A 20,701-nucleotide genomic window follows, 5' to 3' on the forward strand; every position below is an offset into this window, starting at 1 on the left:
CCAAGTGAAGAACAAACCTTGGGTAAAAAGACCGCCACCCTTGAAAGGAGATCCAGACAAGAGGGATACCAGAAAATATTGTGCCTTCCATGCGACACATGGGCACAATACGAATAATTGCTTTGCTTGGAAAGCACATCTCGAAGAACTTGTGAGAGAAGGTCATTGCACGGAGTTCATCGCGAAGCAGGCCATCCAGCATATAGAAGACCGCGATACCGCCAAGGAGCCACCCCAGAAGGTCATAAGGATTAACACAATCCTAGCCGACTCTGAGAAGTCCGGACTGACCAACAAAGAAAAGAAGAGGAAGATCAAACAGGCTACTATGATCTCCCAAGTCTCAACTAGCCTCTCACTGGCAGAAGACGATCCCGTGATCGGCTTCCAAAAGAAAGACTTAATCGGCCTGGATCTACCGCACAACGACGCCCTTGTCATCAGCATTCAAATCGCTCAGGCCATGGTCGACCGAGTCCATGCAGATGAGGGCAGTGCAGCCAACATCCTACAATTGGCAGTCGTCCAACAGATGGGCTTAGAGGCAAAGATCAATAAATCAGCCAAGTCCCTGACTGGTTTCAATGGCGCAACGACGGTTACCGTGGGCACGATAGATCTCGACGTCTACTCTCCACCTGTAATCAGCTCGCAAACGTTCATGGTCATTGATGAGATCTCACCCTACAATGGCATTCTAGGCAGACCATGGATCGGCCAGATCAACGCCATCACCTCTGCCACACATCAGAAGATTCGCTACCCAATCCCTGGGGGCGGTATCGGCCAGATCAACAGCGATCAAGCAATGGCAAGAAAATGCTCAGCTCAAGGGTTGAAGAAAAGCAAGCAAACACAGTTCCTCCCTGTGAATCAGGCAGATCTAAAGGGAGTAGAACAAGCAGAGGAGAAAGCAGATCTCATTCCTGACGGCCGAGCAGACCAGAAAGGAAAGGGAATAGCTACTCCCCAATAGCAATCAAAGAATCAGGACCAAGTCGAGGGAATCCGTCCGGAGGTCTCTCCTGAAGAAGGATGGAAGCCCGAAGAGGACGTTGAGCTAGTACCCCTTGATCCTGACAAGCCAGAGAGAAAAGCGCGGATCGGCTCGCGCCTAAGCCATGAGGAAAAGATAGAGCTTGCAGCCTTCCTCCGGAACAACAAAGACGTATTTGCATGGTCGCCATCCGACATGCCTGGCATCGATCCCCAGATCATCTGCCATCGCTTACACGTCAACCCAGCCATCAAACCTGTAGCGCAGAAGAGACGTAACTTCGCCCCCGAGCGGGTTGCCATCATTGAAATCGAGATCGATAAGCTTCTAGCTGCTGGTTTCATCGAAGAAGTCTCCTACGCAGAATGGCTGGCGAACATTGTTCTAGTGGCAAAAAAAGATAAAGGTCTGTGGAGAGTGTGCGTCGACTACACCGACCTCAACAAGGCATGCCCTAAAGACAACTTTCCACTGCCTAGAATTGATCAGCTCGTCGATTCAACTTCCGGCAACCAACTGCTAAGCTTCATGGACGCCTACTCCGGCTACAACCAAATCATGATGCATGAAGATGACAAGGCTAAAACCTCTTTCATCATCGAAAGAGGTACATACTGCTACAAAGTCATGCCCTTTGGGCTGAAGAACGCCGGAGCAACTTACCAAAGGCTGGTGAACAAAATTTTCAAGGAGCAAATCGGCAAGACTATGGAGGTCTACGTAGACGACATGCTAGTCAAGGCTCCCGAGCGAGCAGACCACATCAAGAACCTTGCCGAGGCATTCAGCCTACTCCGAAAATACAACATGAAGTTGAACCCGAGCAAATGCACGTTTGGAGTCTCGACCGGCCGATTCCTGGGATACTTAGTCACCCAAAGAGGAATTGAAGCACATCCAAATCAAATCAAGGCTATACTCGACATGAAGTCACCTGCCACAACAAAGGAGATACAAAGTCTAACGGGTAGGGCGGCAGCCCTCAACCGATTCCTCTCAAAATCTACCGACAAGTGCAGGCCATTTTTTAAAGCCTTGAAGAAAGGACATAGGGACAAGTGGGATGACGAGTGTGAAGTAGCTTTTCAAAACTTGAAAACCTACCTCACTTCACCTCCCTTACTCTCAAAACCGATACCAGGCGAAGACTTGTACATCTACCTGGCGGTGTCCGACTCAGCTGTCAGCTCAGCTCTCATCCGAGAAGAGCTGGGGGCACAACATCCGGTATTCTACACTTCAAAAGCTCTCCTTGATGCAGAGACTCGCTATCCGAAAATGGAGAAGCTCATTTTTTCGCTTGTAGTTTCCGCGAGAAAACTAAGGCCCTACTACCAAGCACACCGGATAATTGTCATAACAGAATTTCCTTTGAGATCGATCCTCCACAGCCCCGACGCTTCTCAGCGACTCATGAAATGGGCTATCGAACTCAGTCAATACGACCTCCTCTACCGGCCGAAGACTGCTATAAAAGCCCAAGCTTTAGCAGATTTTGTTGTAGAGTTTACTCCGACAGCCGAAGAAGAGAAGATGGTCACGAAAAGCAAGGAAAAAGCAGACGACACCTCCCCTGCCGATTCAAACCTACCTAACGACATGTGGCAATTGCATGTAGACGGAGCATCAAATCATAAAGGATCAGGGGCAGGCGTCGTCATAATCACCCCAGACGGAACCTTGTTGGAACAAGCCATCACACTAGGCTTTTCTGCGTCAAACAACGAGGCAGAATATGAGGCATTGCTCGCAGGACTGCGCCTAGCAAAAGAATTGACGATCAAGAGATTAGCCATCTACTCAGACTCCCAGCTGATCACGAATCAAGCCTCAGGCGAGTACATGGCAAAACATCCAAGAATGATTCAGTACCTTGACAAAGTCCAAGGACTTTTGAAAGAATTTCCTACTTTCACCATCCAACAAATTCCACGGGCAGAGAACACTCATGCAGATGCGTTGGCAAGCCTAGGATCAGCGCTGGACAGCCAGTTCAGACGCTCCATCCCAGTCGAACACCTTGACCGACCAAGCATCGATGAAATAAAGCCAATCGACTCAATGCAGATCGATGAGGACCCCAGCTGGCAAGACACCATCATCGACTACTTGGTGAATGGAAATCTGCCAATGGATAAGTCCGAAGCTAGGAAGGTCCAACAGAAAGCCGCGAGATATTACATGCAGGGCGACAAGCTCATTCGCAGATCATACTCCGGCCCTCATCTCACTTGCATAAAGTACCCTCAAACACTTGAGGTCCTTTGCAAAATTCATGACGGCGAGTGTGGCAACCACTCTGGGGGCAGGTCACTCGCCCAGAAGGCCCTAAACGTAGGCTATTTCTGGCCTACTATGCGCCATGACTCTACTGAATATGTCAAAAGATGTGATCGCTGCCAACGGTACAAACCAGTTCCTAATCTGCCTGCCGAAGTCTACCATCCGCAGAACAGTCCGTGGCCTTTCATGCAATGGGCCATCGACTTAGTAGGCCCCATGCCAACGGCACCTGCCAAGAAAGAAATGATGATCGTCGCCACTGATTACTTTACTAAATGGATCGAGGCCGAAGCTCTATCCTCTACTAAAGAAGATGATGTGGAACGATTTATCTGGAGAAATATTATCTGCCGGTTTGGCTGCCCACAATCACTAGTCACCGACAATGGCTCGCAATTCATCGGCAAGCAGATCACTGCCTTCTACAAAAAGTACGGCATCAAGCAGCATTTATCTACTCCAAGATATCCTCAAGGCAACGGCCAGGCCGAGGCATCCAATAAAATAATATTGGACTGTCTAAAGAAGAGATTAGAAGGCGCCGAAGGAAAATGGGTAGATGAGCTCCCTGGCGTACTATGGGCTTATCGCACCACCAAGCGAAGATCAACTGGCGAAACCCCGTTTTCCCTCGCCTATGGAACTGAAGCGATCATTCCTCCTCACATCACTGTCCCCTCAATAGGCATCGAAGTGGGCAGTATTGAGCAGAACTCCGAGCAGATGAGACTCAACCTTGACTTACTTGAAGGCGAGCGCGAGAAGGCCATTGTCCGGGTCGCCTCCTATCAACAGCGGTTGAAGTCTTACTACGATAAAAGAGCCAAGATCAGACAGTTTCAACCAGGCGACCTTGTGCTAAGAAAGGCCTTCATCACTGCACAAAGACAAGGGTCCAAAAAGATGAAACCCAATTGGGAAGGCCCTTACATAATCAGCCGGTCCGGGGGCAGAGGAAGCTATACGCTTGACACCATGGAAGGGAAGGAGATTCCGCGACAATGGAACGCCTACCATCTCCAAAGATATTATCCATGACGCTTCCTGCTCAGTCCCCAGCAGACGACTGAGTACTGCACATTTCTGAAAAAGAGAAGCAACTACTGCAAATTCCAGAATGTGCCACAACAAAAGACAGTTGCCCATAAGGAGCGTCCTAAGGGAGACGCAGGGTGACGACAAAACGCGTCCGTTTGGAGACGTAGCCCGCTAAAAAAGCGTCCTAAGGGAGACGCAGGGTGCGCCAGGAATTTCCTAAGGGAGATATCCAGGTTCCTATCCGTTTCCTAAGGGAGGCAGGATAGTCACACAGTTGCCCATAAGGAGCGTCCTAAGGGAGACGCAGGGTGACGACAAAACGCGTCCGTTTGGAGACGTAGCCCGCTAAAAAAGCGTCCTAAGGGAGACGCAGGGTGCGCCAGGAATTTCCTAAGGGAGGTATCCAGGTTCCTATCCGTTTTCTAAGGGAGGCAGGATAGTCACACAGTTGCCCATAAGGAGCGTCCTAAGGGAGACGCAGGGTGACGACAAAACGCGTCCGTTTGGAGACGTGGCCCGCTAAAAAAGCGTCCTAAGGGAGACGCAGGGTGCGCCGGGAATTTCTTAAAAGGGGGTCACCATGCTCTCTGCGGGAAATATCCAGGTTCCTATCCGTTTCTTAAGGGAGGCAGGATAGTCAAAAAGTTGTCCATAAAAAGCGTCCTTCGGGAGACGCAGGGCGACGACCAAAAGCGTCCTTCGGGAGACGCAGCCCACAAAGCAGCATCCTAAGGGGGTTGCAGGGTGCGCCAGGAATTTCCTAAGGGAGGTATCTAGGTTCCTATCCGTTTCCTAAGGGGGGCAGGATAGTCAGACAGTTGTCCATAAGCAGCGTCCTAAGGGAGACGCAGGGCAACGACCAGAAGCGTCTTAAAGCGTTTTCTGGAAAAATGCAGAACACGCCCGGAGTCCCTCAAGGGGGACCCTGGCTTTTGCCAAAATCCCAAGGGAAATACACAGCAGGACACTAATCGGTTACTCAAGCAGTTCACAAGACAATGTGCAAATTGAAGTTGAAGAAATAAAGACTGAAATTTCCATAGTAAAGCGACCAACCGGCCAAGTTCAAACAAAAAGAAGATGGTCAAAACAAGACCAATTATTCTAAACAAAAAGCAGACTACAAAAGCTGAAAAGAAATAAAGAAGTCTTCGTCTACTCCGAAACGCCAGCAGGAGACCCCTAATCTGCAGCCTCTTCAGCATCCACCTGATCAGCCACGCTCTCAGCAGCTCCACATGCATGATCTATGACGTCTGCCGCAGCCTCATCAGCTGCATCATCCTCTGCTCCATCTTCTTCAGCTACCGCCTCTTCAGCCACCTGCTCTTCAGCCCCTTCGGTGTTCGCAGCATTATCCTCCTCACCTTGCACAGGGGGCAAGTCAGGATAGAGCATCTCGATGTCTTCATCTCCAATGGCATAGAAGGGATCATATCCAATTGTGCAGTCCAAGTGGCCCAGCTTGTACGCATCCATGACAGCATCGGACTTGGATTCTTCAGCAGACTTATGATAGGCGTGAAATCTAGCCAAAAGCTTGTCATAACTATGAGAGATGTCGGCATTCTTGCGCTCAAGACGGAAATAAGCATCTTTTCGACTTGCCAAGTCAACAGCAGAAGAGCTCAGCTCGGAATCTTTCTCAGTAAGGGAACTCTTCAGCTCAGATATCATCGCCCGCAAATCAGACGTCTTCTTCTCATAACGAGTCTGCTCGGCAGAAAGCTTGCTAGCTAGCTCAGCATTCTTCTTCTCCAACTCACTAAGCTGAGGAGAAGAGGGGGCAACAGCAGACGACGAGTTCCGGATGGTCTCCGCAGCAAAAACCACTCCTTTTTGAAGCAGATGAAATGTTGCTTCTCTTTGTTTTTCCAAGGAAAGACTTGAAAAAGTACCGAGATCACCAGCCTGACGGACTTGATCAACCAGCTCAGCACAAGAGGATGGACTTGATAGAAAGTGAATCTTGAGCAGATCAGACACGCCTGCATCCCCTGTAGGGCTAGGCTTGTCCACCTTTAGATCAGCCGCTGATGTCGCAGAAGAACTTTTTCCCCGAGTAGATGACTCTCTTGCTTTCTTAGCCTCTGCTAACCTTACTTCCAAAGGAACCGACGACGATGAATCAACTCCACGCTTGACTGCTTGTGACTCAACAGTCGGATCATGATGGTTAGATGGATGAGTAGACCTCGCACATCGACCTCCACTCTTCTACTGGTGCAAACGACCCGAACTTCGGAGAGGAAAATCAGCATCTCTTGGCTTCTCAACAGGTGACCTGGACCGTGCACGAACTACGTCGCGGAGCAGATCACGATCTCCAAACTCATCAACGAGAGGCTTAAGGGGAACATCCCTAATGTTGCGCATACCACCAATCTTCTTGCTATCTGCACCAACAAGATGTTTGACTCTGGCAGATGACGCGGGAATAGCTCCTACTTGGGTTTTCTCAGCAGAAAGGAACCTTGGCTTCTTCCTCAACGGAGACACATTCCTCGCCCGCAAAGAAGTAGCTGGAGTTCTCGAAGACTTGACATCGACCTTCCTTTTTGGTGGGGGGTTCAGCAAAGCACTCATCCTGTTCAGCAGGCAAATCATCAGGGTTCGGACTATCCTGCTTCCATCTCTCGACATTCTCAGCATGGGGCAGTCCACTAACTTCTTCCTGATTGTCGCTCGGCAGCCACCAGCGGCCACCACTGCTCCAATCATCTTTGGCAACCAGTCACGACGACAACCAGCCTATTCCCACCCAGCTGGTCCCTTCCGCGAAAATGGGAAGATGAATAAAAAATTTACGTGCTCGACTTACTTTGGGATGCACGGCAACTCCTCTCTTCGACAAGCAGTACAAAACTCTCCAAGATCTTTCTCAAGCTAGAAAGTAGAGAAGTTAAGTTTGCAATGTGAGAAAGAGTGAAGAGAAGCCCTGTATTTATACAGGTTGGACAACCCGAGTCAAGAAGGAATCATAAACTCATTCCTACTGGGAATCCAACTCCAACAACAGTCAGAAGCCTACACCAATTGGGAATCCAATCTGCAAAGGAGTCCAACTCACATAATAAAGCCCAGACACAGTTGGAGAGTCCGAAAAAAATAATTTCATCTCCTACATGCCACACAAGCGCCATGCAGAAGCTGGGGGCATTTGTGGGAGCATATATTTTCGTCTCCAATCAGGGCACGCCACGTGGAAAAGAAGATTATCTCTTTAATTAATTAATTAAACCAGTTTATCTGGCTAATTAATTAATTGGGATAAATATCTTAATTAATATGATATTATCTTTATTTAAAGAGATAATATCATTAATTAAGATATTATCCTAATAAAGAGAAGATAATATCATTTAAATCAGATATTATCTTTTTAAGAGATAATATCATTTAATTCAGATATTATCTTCTTAAGAGATAATATATATTTAATTCAGATATTATCAGGCCCAACTGGATTCCTACGAAACCCTAGCCCCGAGGCTCCTATAAATAGACGACCTCATTCATCATTCAAGGTACATCTAAACCTACTCCTTATACCCGAGAAATACCCGAAGCTCTCTCTCCCTCTCCACTCTCCATATTTTCTCCCTACGGCTCCGGCCACCACACACGGCTCCGGCCACCCGGTTTACACCCTACATAAAACTCCGTACCCTTTGCTTAGCTATTGTTTTCCTACAAACACTCGAACTAACTTAGGCATCGGAGGGCCTTTGGCCAACACCCCCCGGGTGTGGTCTATTTACTCCAGTCTTTTTTACAGGAATCGAGGAAGAGAGAGAAGGAAGATCGAAGGTTAAAGGATCTAGAAGCGAATATTCTCCCGTGAGATTATTTGCACAAACAACCTCAACCTTGACACAAAAATTAAGGGCTACCACAACTCTGTAGTCGTCAGTAGCCGATATATAACCGAAACCATTGTAATGAGGAGACAGACGCAACATATTTTCTGACCAAGAGTCTGAAAACCCTCTCTCTGATAATTTCTTGCACAATCCTGTTGATGGGTTCCAGATATAAATTTTTTTATGAACACCAAATACTGCTAAGCATACCAAGCCGTTGCATGAGCCTAGTATCTTAGTACCATAGCCCACCTTAAATGGGCAGGTATGTTTACTGACTGAAGAATTGTCTTGAAATGACCGCGCTTCCAAGTCTAAGGATCCAAGTTGAGAGGAAGTTGAGAAGAGGAGTCTGTGGTTGAGGGTTTTATGCTTCGACGCTAATTTAAAATGGGATTGTGCGAATTCTGGGTCAAAGATTACTAAAGAACGCCACCATTTCAAAACGCAACTGAATCGGATTAAAGATTTCACCGGCAGCCTAAGGAGAATATCCACAAGAATATCATCAGGGAGGGTAGTCTTGAATGAAGAATACTTGAATGAAGCTTCTAGTTGCAATTTCCTAAAAATAATCCTATAAACCTAATAATCAAAAGCCTATGTCCCGTTGCAATTGCCAACCTATGCACACTAAAACCACCAACTAGTTTCTTCGACCAACAAATTACAGGAAGCAAGTAACACGGAACTAATGGAGAATGTTAATTAAAAAAATGAAATAAAAATGCAGGAACCAAGTGTTTGCCTTTGGGTTAGATGCTGACATTCTAATATGGATGCATGCTACCCAGTATTTGGCCCATTGGCAAATGTTATGTTAGTAGTTTCTAAAAAATTTGCGAAACCCACTTTCATTAATAGACGTATCAGTGACTAGTGAATAAAATTCTAGACGTATACGTTGGGGATGGTAACCTTGCATTAATAGTTTAAATGATCTTGAGTCTCTCCACTCATTACCCTTTGATTTTAGATTGGATCTCATATTCTAATAATTTTTACATGTAAAACCCAAGATGACAAATACCACATGCACTTTTCCGAATCATAAACAATTTCAACCATTGTCATTCCAATCTTGCACATTACATCTAATTAAACAAACACGAACTAATATAAAAGTTTGGTAAATGAGATGACTCAATCTACTTCAATGGAGAACACGAACTAATAATACAGTTCAAAGAAAACACAACGATCCATCCTGAAGTTGGTACTCGAAAAGGCCAACAACTGCAACAGATTCGGAGGATAATCGAGCAGAATTTGAGTTGCAAAGCTAGCTATCAGTCTTCACATGCACACAAGAAATAAACTGAGTTATAAGGAAATCAAAGTGTAGATAACTTTAATTTGTAATAAGACGAGAAAATAAGATCTGGGAATCAATATAGCATCAATTTTATTTGCTTATTTTTATCTCTCTATTCAGCCATTGCTAATGAACATGTTTCTAAAACATGGAAAACGATTTTCTCTGAGTCATAATGAGCAGAACTTATATGGATTTGTATCACTTCAAGTCACAAACTTTAACCTAGCTAGAAGAGAATTAAATGGTGTTTTGTACATGAGTTAAAATGAGAGTACTCTGATTACTCACTCATCTGAACTGAAACAATTTTAATACCTATTGCATAATAACATCAGATAATTGGTAGTTGTTCGGAGTAATCTTGTGAGCTAACATATTAATGCTGTATGAAAACAATATGACGAGTAATAGAAATCATGAAAATAAAAAATAAAGCAGAAGATAAACATATTCAACCTCTTCAGAATAAAAAGATTAAACCATCTTGAATATTTGATTTTATAAATACTTCGAGCACATTAATGACATGTTTACTTATCAATAAGGGGTGTGAGAATTATTCCACTTTCTACTTCTCTTGTGTTTACTAGCTAAGGAACTAGATTGATTAGGGGTAGTAGTTGATCCCATTTTCATTCCTCTCTCCCTATTCCTAACTTTATGTTTCTTCGTCCAAAAAAAAAATTATGTTCTCAATTACTTCCCCCATTCCTAATAGTTGATCGCATGCTCATTCATCTCTCCCCTATTCCTTCCCATTTCTAGGTTCTACGTATGTTTTCTAACCAATCATATATGAAGAGGCTAAATAAATTTGAATCATATTTCGAAATGGATCCATACCATCCTCATTGTGGATACATCTATTGTACATATCTAGTTAGATTAAACCTCTAGTCTCTAGAAACCTCCAATAAACCATGGCACTGAATTAATCCCATGAAATCTGACACCTTGGGTGTGTGTCTTTGACAAATTTTTCCAAAGACAACACTCACATGTTGTCCAAAAAAAGCGTGAAGCATACACATCAAAAGAAAATCATGTTTGAGTTTCAAAGGCATTATCCAAAAATTAAATAATCAATAACAATGAATTAGTAGAACATAAACAATTAACAATTTAAAATGCATATGAAGAGCAACAAAAACAAGGTGGTCAAAGATTCAAATGAAGAGTAACAAAACCAGAATTTCAACACAGGCAAAGCAATCATGCCCCCTCTTCATTATTTTTGGTGGAAGCCCCCTCTTCATTATTTTGGGTAGAATCCCGCTCTTCATTTCCGCCTTGTGTTGGGTTTTCGTACTCAATAAGCGAAAGCAGGCTCTCATCATATTGCACCACTTCTTCCAAAACCTCCCCAGCTGGATATTGGCGACTGGTAACGACGACGTTTTGAAGCTTCTCAATCCTTATCAACTCATTTTTGTCATAGCATATCGCCACAACTGTGCCACTTTCAGTATGGAACACCGTCTTCAAACCCCTTAATGGATTAATATCAGGAAGACCGAGATCATCGGCAACACTATACTTAAATAGCTTAGTCCAAGATTCATGAACACCATATTCTTTCATCACACAGAATTCGATATACATCTTATCCGCCGTCCAAAGCCACAGACAAAGGGATCCTCCCAGCAAAACCCCTATATGGGTCCAATACCTCTGATCCATGTCCATGATCTCCAGGTCGGGTTCCAAATAGACATATTTTCATAAGAACCCTGACATACATGTCAATCTATATCAGCTGATCAAACATATACTGTAATCTTGTATATTGAATCAAGAGCAGAGAGAGAGAGAGAAGCTAGAGAGAGAAGCTAGAGAGAACAATCTGATATATTTTCTTAATAGCATTGTAATTACATGAGAAAGTCTTCTATATAGCTACAGATAACAAACAAACTAACTACTACAGTAAGATTATGACAAGTGTCACAATCTAAAGCACTATATCCTAACATCCCCCCTCAAGAGCATGCTGTGAGGAACCAAGCATGAGATTGCAGCAATGAGTTCTAAAAAGAGGACCACTCAACCCCTTTGTAAGAATATCAGCAAACTGCTCTTGGGAAGACACAAACTGCACAGAGAGTTGTTTCAGTGATACTCTTTCGCGAACAAAATGCACGTCGATTTCTATGTGTTTGGTCTTCTGATGCTGAACAGGATTAAAAGATAAGGCAATGGCTGAGAGATTGTCACAAAAGAGGACAGGCACACGAGGTAGGGGAATGTGCAGAAATGCTAATAACTGTTTGATCCAATCCAATTCAGCTGAGGTAAATGATAAAGCTCGATATTCAGCTTCGGTTGATGATCTGGAAACAGTTTGTTGCTTCTTAGAGGACCACGAAATTGGATTGTTACCCAAAAACACCACCAAACCAGTAGTAGATCTTCTGTCATTAGGGTCCCCTGCCCAATCAGCATCACTAAAAGCCTTTAACTGCAAATCTCCCATAGTATATGAGATACCAAACTGCATTGTGCCCTTTAGATATCGTAATATACGTTTAACCGCAGTAAAATGGGATACCATTGGATTCTGCATAAACTGACAGACTTGGTGCACAGAAAAGGCAATATCTGGCCTTGTGAAAGTTATGGCTTGTAACCACACAGGGACTTTGATGGCAGACTTGTAACTAACTGGTTCAACCAAGGACATATCAGTTCCCCCAGAGTCCTGAACACTTGCTAAGAGAGCCTTCTTTTTAATAATCCCACTCTTGCTTCTAGTTTGCATGGGATGCAAATTGAGTGGAGGAATGGACAACACTACTTGTAAAGTATCAGGTGTAAAATCATGTGTTTCATATCTAGAACTAGATCTGATGTCAGGTGCCACAGGGAGCTGAGGAGAGGCTGGAATTGGAGCAGTAATGGACTGAGAACTTGGATAAACTTCAGGAAAAGTGGAGGCAGAATGTGTTAAGGATATTGAGGCAGGTATATGTGATGGTGCAGGTGTAGGGACACTAGAAGTTGGAGGAGTAGAATCTGGAAAGGATGTGACAACTCTATTCTCGGTAGTAACAATAGGCATAGGACAATTGGAACTTGGACATGATTGTGTTGATGGGAATGTGTTTGAATGTGTAGGTAATAAGTCTGTGTAGGGAAAATGGTGTTCATCAAAGAGAACATGCCTAGAGACAAACACTCTCTTTGTAGGCACATGATAGCACAAATAGCCTTTATATTTGGTGGCATACCCAATAAACACACACTTTGTAGTTTTGGCCTGCAATTTGGTGCTATTATATGGTTTGAGTAGAGGAAAACAGGCACATCCAAAAATTCTAAGGTGAGTAAGGGTTGGATATGTCCCAAATAACATCTCAAAAGGAGATTTGTTATAAAGAACAGCAGTAGGCATACAATTGATTAGATATGTGGCTGTTTGACAAGCATAGGACCAGAACTGAGATGGCAATTTGGCTGTTTGTAATAAGGTGATAGTGGTTTCAATGATATGCCTATGTTTCCTCTCAGCAACCCCATTTTGTTCAGGAGTATATGGACAAGAGAGGTGATGTGAAATGCCCTTTTCAAGAAGAAATTGTTTCAATTTGTTGCTGGTATACTCTTCCCCCCCCCCCCCCCCCCCCCAATCAGTTTGAAGAATTTTAATTGGAGCAGAAAATTGAGTAACAACAAAGGAATAAAAGGCAACAAATGTAGAGAACAAATCAGACTTGTTTATTAATGGAAAGATCCAGCAATATCTGGTACATTCATCGACAAAGATGGTGTAGTATCGATAACCATCAACTGATATACAGGGTGCAAGACCCCACAAATCAGTATGAATAGTTTCAAAGGGAGTTACAGACTTATTGAGATGTTGTGGAAAAGGTAGTTTGCTAAATTTCCCTTCAAGACATGTATGACACATCATAGGGGATGAGGTTTTGGGGACATGGACATTAGCTTTATTCAACATAAGAGAAACGACATTATTGGTAGGATGACCTAACCTATGGTGCCACAGATTAGACTGAACAAGTTGGCCAAGAAATGCCTTAGCTTGAGAAGGCGTCTGTGAGTTTGAAGTGGACAAGGAGTGGATAGGATATAGTCCATTACTGCACAAGCCTCTGTAAAGGATCCTCCCTGTGGCTTTGTCCTGAATCCAAAAACAAAAGGCATCAAATATAAGCCAACAATTATTGTCAAGACAAAGTCGATGTACTGACAACAGGTTCTGAGTTAATTGAGGAACATAGAGCACAGAGTTCAATTTTATTGGGGAAACTGATGTATGAAGAGTAGAATGACCAACATAAGACACTTTCAAACCTTCACCATTAGCAGTATGAATTGTTTCATTTGTGGGATACGGTGAGGCCAGTGACAGATTAGTCAAATCAGCCGTCATATGATTGGTGGCACCGGAATCAGTGAGCCACACCGGAGAGGAACCTGAAGAACAGGATGACTGAGAAGCAGAATTGAGCACTGTGTGCATGGCTTGCAGAGAAGGTTGCGGAGCCTGAAACTGTGAAGGTGTGAATGAGGAATGCTGAGGAGGAGCTTGAGATGTAGTATACTGCAAATTCTGTGGTTGCACAGGATAGGATGACCGTGGAGAATATGAAGCAGTGGTATGCAGTCCAATATAGTTTGGACCCTTATCATTATAGAAGCAATACCAGGTGGTATGATTACTTCTACCACAGATGTGACAAGTGGTTTTCTCATGAGAAGCCCCACAGAATGGTGCAGTGTGTCCCTCAGAGTTGCATAATTGACATATTTGAATCATGGGCGCAGAAGGACTTCCAAATTGTTGACCAGGTGATTGACCAAGAACTCCAGGATTAGAGTTGGGAAGCACATGTGCCAAAGGGGAAAACACTGGTCTAGAATTATAAAATCTAGATCCCTGAGTGAATCTGCCTCTACCCTTGTTCTTGTGTCTATGATAAGGTGTAAAACCTCTAGTGGCCACCTGAGATTGACCATGAGTCGAGGAGAAATTCTGAGGCTGAAAAGAAGGCCCTTTTGGGAAAGTAGAACCTGTATTAGCAATCATAGCTGTCATAAGAGGAGGATGAACAGAATGTTCAACAATGATTTCCTCTGCAAGTAACTGTGAGCGAAAATCTTTCAGTGAAATCACACTCTCACGCCCCCGGATAACACATCGGAAAGTGTTATACTCAGCAGGTAGTCCATTCAAGGCAAGAATGACAATGTCCTCATCCGCAAAGTATACCCCAGCAGCAGAAAGATAGTCCCTAGCTTCTTTAATGCGATGAAGATATTGAGATATCGAATCAGAACCCTTTTTAATTGTTTGCAAATTAGATTTCATCTGAAAAATGCTAGTCCGAGATACAGTGGAAAATTGTTCTTTTAGCCTAATCCACAGATCCTTAGAGCTAGTGCTACCAATCGCACAGGACATAGCAATAGGTGACAATGTTGCAGTGATCAATTGCATAATAGCTCTATCATGCATTTTCCATACTATATATTCATCAGTTGGAGAAGAAGAAATGATACCAGATTCATCAGAGGTCGAACCGTGTTGAGATGGGCAAGGGATCGAACCATCAACATACCCCATGATTCCATTGCTATCAAGCAACAGTTGCATCTGAAAGTTCCAATTGAGGTAGTTCGAATCATCCAGCCTGACATTAACAGACGTAGAGATGGAGGAAATAAGGGCCGTAATTGGAGATTGAAGCAACTGAAGTTGCGAAGCAGTCACCATCGGGATTGCAAGATCAACTCGTGAGTGAGACAATACAACAAAAGGACCGATCAAGAACGGAATATAAACACGAAACCCTAGAAATTTCAGAAAGCAGAAAGTGGAGAAGACCAAGTATCGAATCGGAGAAAGACAACGAGCCGAATCAGAGAATGCGGAAGTAACAGAGGATCGAAAAAACTTCAAGCGTAAGCAACAATGGCGATTGATACCATGTTAATCTATATCAGCTGATCAAACATATACTGTAATCTTGTATATTGAATCAAGAGCAGAGAGAGAGAGAGAAGCTAGAGAGAGAAGCTAGAGAGAACAATCTGATATATTTTCTTAATAGCATTGTAATTACATGAGAAAGTCTTCTATATAGCTACAGATAACAAACAAACTAACTACTACAGTAAGATTATGACAAGTGTCACAATCTAAAGCACTATACTCTAACAATACAAAGACCAAACCATTGCACGATCCCAGAAAACGTAAATGGCCCGGTTCATTGAATGGGGAGCTCAGCCTTCTAACCCCAGAATTGTCTCCAAACGACCTTGTTTCCAAGTCTATTGATTCGAGTCCGGAGGTCTGGGTGGAAACGAGGAGTCTGTGGCTGAGGGTTTGCTGCTCTCTCGCTAGATTGTAGTGGGTTTTGGCAAACTCCGGATCATTGTCGAAAGCCACTGTTTTGAAACGCAGCTGAATCTGATTAAGGATTTTAGTGGAAGCCTGTGGAGAATTCTGAGTGTCATTTCTTCAGGTATGTGTTGCTTGAACTTCTTAACCGGCATTGTCCTTAATTTTTTATTTTGTCCGGCTGGAACCCTTGATTTGGAGAAAGCTGATAGAGGGTGAGCCGATCTAGGGCTAGGTGGATTTTGACACAAACCTGCTTGATCTAGAGACACTAGAAGAAACAGATCTAACCGTAAAAATCAACAAACATGCTATAAACAAACATAAAGAAACTGATTTCCAGCAGCAGCTGAAAATCTAAATTTTACCTGTGATTAGGTATGAGAGAGAGAGAGAGAGAGAGAGAGAGAGAGAGAGAGAGAGAGAGCAAAAAGAAATAGCAGGGCAATATCGAGCTGGAAGAAGAGATGTCGAAGAGTGTAGAAGATTATGAAGATAAGCTCGAGTATACTGAGCCTGAAGAAGTTGGTAACGCTTTCGCTGACACACCAACCTCCCCTATTTTAACATTTATTTTTGGTACAGCGTGCATCTTCCTCTAATTTAACGTCTTGCAAAAGGATAAGGCTATGTAGTTTATATGGAAATGCAGAATAAGGTCTACCTCTGAGATCTCAATCCCAGATATCTCACAGACTGGTGTAGTTCTTGGAATATGGATGTTATTTTTAAATGATGAAACAATTGCTATTTTTCCCTCTAAACCGGTTCCCGCGAGTGTTCCTTATACGCTCCGTTTTCATTTTTTGCCATGTAACAAATTCGCTATCAATACATACATTTAATAATGCTAGAAACACTAAATTTGATTTTCAAATTATGTGACATATGCCACCACGACATTAAGATTTAACTAATTAACCAAATCCAACTTGGATTACGATTTAGTTAATTTCTTTTTGGAAGAAAACTAAAAAACTTACAACTTTATTTATCACAAGCCCTATAATTATCCCTAAATGATCAAGCTTGATGTTGTGCCATCCTTCCCAACATCACCCCGTGCATTTTCAGTTGTTATATAAGTTATAATATTGGTTAGCTATAATAGAATATATACAAGTTTTTTTTTTGTTTTTTTTATTTTATACACGCGATATTCTACTTTAATCTAATCCAAACTAAGGGGATGGGGATTCGAACTCGAGTGTAGAATTAGAAGCACAACTGCTATAACCAACTTGGCTAAGTCCATGTCTACTGATAGAACATATACAAGTTGACAATACTATTTGTTAATTCTAATATAAATGTATTAATAGAAGGGACAAATTCTAGAATTAATTGAGTTTACTACGTAATTGTACAAATAAAATTTATGGTGTTTTAGATTGTCCAGCAACATATATGCCAATGGATAATACCTAAGTAGATTGTCAATTAACTCAGTTTTCTGAGTTCAAAGCTCATTTTTTAACAGTTGATTGAAAAGAATCAAATCTCTCCTTTTGTTGGTACTTAGTTCAGCTTTGAAACAATTCTATTAGTTATTCTGATTTAAATTATGTAGCGATTAAATATTAGATGAAATTCATTATCACAAGTGAGTTAATTTGAAACCCAAAAAATAAATCTTGCTAGAGAATTAAGAACAATTTCAATAAATAAAAAAACTTTGCTATAGATTTAAAATATGAAATTCATTTGTTTCTTTCTTCTTTAAAATATTAATATATGTTGCTTAATTTAAATAATTAGTATCAGGTTTTAAGCTGTGCATCAAATTGATGGCAATGCTTAGATATTTTGTTTTAAGAAAAATATTGTGAGCAAGCATAATGCAATTAGTTAATTACATGAACATCAAGATTTGATAGACATTGAATTGCAAAGAGGCTCTACTAGATGTTGACATTAAAGAATGATGCAAGACTAGCTCTATCATCACCACTTGGCTCTACTGATATTCACCCACTAGGCTCTACTAGATGTTGACATTAAAGGCACTAAAATATAAATTAAAATGTTTATGATTAAAATTAATATAAAATTAACATAATATCAAGCGGTAGATGTGAGTTAAGTCAGTTGACTATACCCGACTCCTGAGTTTGATCCCCTACACTTACACAGCTTAAAACATCACCTTGTGAAAAATAAAATTAGATAAAAGAAGACACAGAAACTAAACAGAAGCCCAAACAAAAGACATCGACCAAAATTATTTTTTAACCCTTATATTTTGGCTTGCGGTCCTGAAGGGTGCTAAACATGGGAAGGAACTAGTCTTATAGTTGGCTTAGATGAACCAGCTTTCATGTGCCTTGCAAAACTTTCGCCACCTTTTGAAAACATGCATAGCCGAGAGAGACCTCTTTACAGGCAAATCTCTCCATGCACTATATTTCAAGTCCCTCCTTCCTCCTTCCACATACCTTTCCAACCACTTCATCCTCCTTTACTCCAAATGTGGCCGTCTCTCCTCTGCTCGGAACGCCTTCGACCAGACCCAAGAACCCAATGTCTTCTCCTTCAATGCTATCGTCGCTGCGTATGCGAAAGAGTCCCATACCCACATTGCCCACCAAATGTTTGATAAAATTCCCCATCCGGACTTGGTCTCCTATAACACCCTCATTTCTGCTTATGCCGATCGCGGCGAGACTGAACCAGCGTTGAGTTTGTTTACTGGGATGAGAAACATGGGTCTTGACATGGATGGATTTACCATCTCTGCTGTGATCACGGGATGTTGTGATGATATCGGTTTGATTAGGCAGTTGCATTCGGTGGCGGTGTCAGGTGGTTTTGATTCATATGTTTCGGTAAACAATGCGCTTGTAACTTACTATAGTAAAAATGGGTTTTTGGGGGAGGCGAAGAGGGTGTTCTATGTCATGGGAGAGATGAGAGATGAAGTGTCTTGGAATTCTATGATTGTGGCATATGGCCAGCACCGCCAAGGGTTGAGAGCCCTGGCATTGTTCCAGGAAATGGTCAGGATGGGATTGAAGGTCGACATGTTTACATTGGCAAGTGTTTTGACTGCATTTACGTGTGTGGAGGACTTGTTGGGTGGACTTCAGTTCCATGCTAAGTTGATCAAAACTGGTTTCCACCAGAATTCACATGTTGGGAGTGGCCTGATCGATTTATATTCCAAGTGTGCTGCTGGTGGCATGTCAGATTGTAGGAAATTATTTGAAGAGATTCCTTATCCGGATTTGGTTCTTTGGAACACGATGATTTCTGGGTATTCTCAAAATGATGAGTTCTCTGAAGATGCTCTAGATTGTTTCCGTCAAATGCAACGTGTTGGTCACTGTGCTGATGATTGCAGCTTCGTCTGTGTGATTAGTGCATGCTCCAATTTGTCATCTCCCTCCCAGGGGAAGCAGATTCATGCCTTAGCAATCAAATCTGATATCCCTTCAAATAAAGTTTCAGTGAATAATGCTCTTGTTGCAATGTACTCCAAATGCGGGAATCTTCATGATGCAAGAAGGTTATTTGATAGGATGCCAGAGCATAATACTGTCTCTTTAAATTCGATGATTGCAGGTTATGCACAGCATGGGATTGGAGTGGAATCACTACGGCTTTTTGAACATATGCTTGTGATGGATATTGTTCCTTCAAGTATAACCTTTATCTCTGTCCTTTCTGCTTGTGCTCACACTGGAAAAGTTGAGGAGGGTCAGAAGTATTTCAATGTGATGAAGGAGAAGTTCAAGATTGAACCAGAAGCGGAGCATTATTCATGCATGATTGATCTTCTAGGTCGAGCAGGCAAACTGGATGAAGCTGAAAGACTCATTGAGACGATGCCATTCAACCCTGGCTCTGTTGGCTGGGCTACATTACTCGGTGCATGTAGAACACATGGAAATATTGAACTAGCAGTGAAGGCAGCCAATCAGTTTCTTCAACTGGATCCTTCAAATGCTGCTCCATATGTGATGCTGTCGAATATGTACGCTAGAGATGGAAAATGGGAAGAAGTGGCAACAATTAGAAAACTTATGCGAGATAGAGGAGTGAAGAAAAAACCAGGTTGTAGTTGGATTGAAGTGAATAAGAGGGTACACGTTTTTGTGGCTGAAGAAATTTCCCACCCGATGATTAAAGGTATTCATGAATACTTGGAAGAGATGTCAAGGAAGATGAAGCGAGCGGGGTATGTGCCTGATTTAAGATGGACCTTGGTAAAGGACGATGAATCAGTGCAAGGAGAGAAGGAGATACGGTTGGGGCATCACAGTGAAAAGCTAGCTGTTGCGTTTGGGTTGATCTCGACTAGAAAGGGAGAGCCTATACTTGTGGTGAAGAACCTGAGGATTTGTGGGGATTGCCACAATGCAATCAAATTTATCTCTGCCATTGCTGGGAGGGAAATCACTGTGAGAGATGCCCACAGGTTTCATTGCTTTAAGGAAGGGCATTGTTCTTGTGGGGATTATTGGTGATATTTCTGCTAGTGAATTTCAGTTCTCTTTTCGCAACAAATGAAGATCGGCTTCTACAAGCATGACATGAACGACTTTTCAAGGAAACCAAGCAATTAGCTTTTCAATGGAAGATGCATTAGACTCATGGCTCCGAGTCTCTAACCAGGCAAAAAACATCATCAAATTCCTACCTTGGGGCAAGTTTATAGGAATTTATTATTGATCCTGATTTTTGTGTAAAACATCCCTAATTTTTACGAGATAAAAGTCAAAAGATAGAATCAGCTAGGTCATATTAGACTTCTGATCAAGAAACTTTAAAATGGATGTTCTTTTTCTTTTCATGCAGCTACAAATAGACGATAACTTCTAATCATGCTCTGATAA

The 20,701-nt window shown here is 42.6% G+C and overlaps 3 protein-coding genes across 3 annotated transcripts; 2 read left to right on the plus strand and 1 right to left on the minus strand.

The window, feature by feature from the left end:
* On the plus strand, nucleotides 1,193–4,318 carry LOC109949728. The gene is made up of 4 exons (XM_020565843.1): nucleotides 1,193–1,505; nucleotides 2,616–2,831; nucleotides 2,937–3,452; nucleotides 3,657–4,318. The coding sequence occupies exons 1-4, from the start codon at nucleotides 1,193–1,195 to the stop codon at nucleotides 4,316–4,318; spliced, it is 1,707 nt and encodes a 568-aa protein (XP_020421432.1).
* On the minus strand, nucleotides 13,193–17,267 carry LOC109949783. The gene is made up of 3 exons (XM_020566049.1): nucleotides 16,235–17,267; nucleotides 13,814–16,137; nucleotides 13,193–13,640 (listed from the first exon to the last, which is right to left on the minus strand). Exons 2-3 carry the CDS (start codon nucleotides 15,234–15,236, stop codon nucleotides 13,597–13,599), a joined length of 1,467 nt encoding a protein of 488 aa, XP_020421638.1. The 5' UTR covers nucleotides 15,237–16,137; nucleotides 16,235–17,267; the 3' UTR covers nucleotides 13,193–13,596.
* LOC18774520 (pentatricopeptide repeat-containing protein At3g49710) lies at nucleotides 17,673–20,639 on the plus strand. Its single transcript, XM_007208089.2, has one exon. The coding sequence runs from the start codon at nucleotides 18,170–18,172 to the stop codon at nucleotides 20,330–20,332; it is 2,163 nt and encodes a 720-aa protein (XP_007208151.1). The 5' UTR covers nucleotides 17,673–18,169; the 3' UTR covers nucleotides 20,333–20,639.

Source organism: Prunus persica, chromosome G6, assembly GCF_000346465.2.
Source record: "Prunus persica cultivar Lovell chromosome G6, Prunus_persica_NCBIv2, whole genome shotgun sequence".
Lineage (NCBI taxonomy): Eukaryota > Viridiplantae > Streptophyta > Magnoliopsida > Rosales > Rosaceae > Prunus > Prunus persica.

Coding starts and splice junctions, on each gene's coding strand:
- LOC109949728 (XM_020565843.1), top strand. CDS start 1,193: ATGCCTGGCATCGATCCCCAGATCATCTGCCATCGCTTACACGTCAAC. Junction 1,506..2,615: donor GCTCGTCGATTCAACTTCCG/GCAACCAACTGC, acceptor AATTGCATGTAG/ACGGAGCATCAAATCATAAA. Junction 2,832..2,936: donor GATCACGAATCAAGCCTCAG/GCGAGTACATGG, acceptor TTCCACGGGCAG/AGAACACTCATGCAGATGCG.
- LOC109949783 (XM_020566049.1), bottom strand. CDS start 15,236: ATGGTGACTGCTTCGCAACTTCAGTTGCTTCAATCTCCAATTACGGCC. Junction 13,641..13,813: donor TCATACTGCTAATGGTGAAG/GTTTGAAAGTGT, acceptor TTTTGGATTCAG/GACAAAGCCACAGGGAGGAT.
- LOC18774520 (XM_007208089.2), top strand. CDS start 18,170: ATGAACCAGCTTTCATGTGCCTTGCAAAACTTTCGCCACCTTTTGAAA.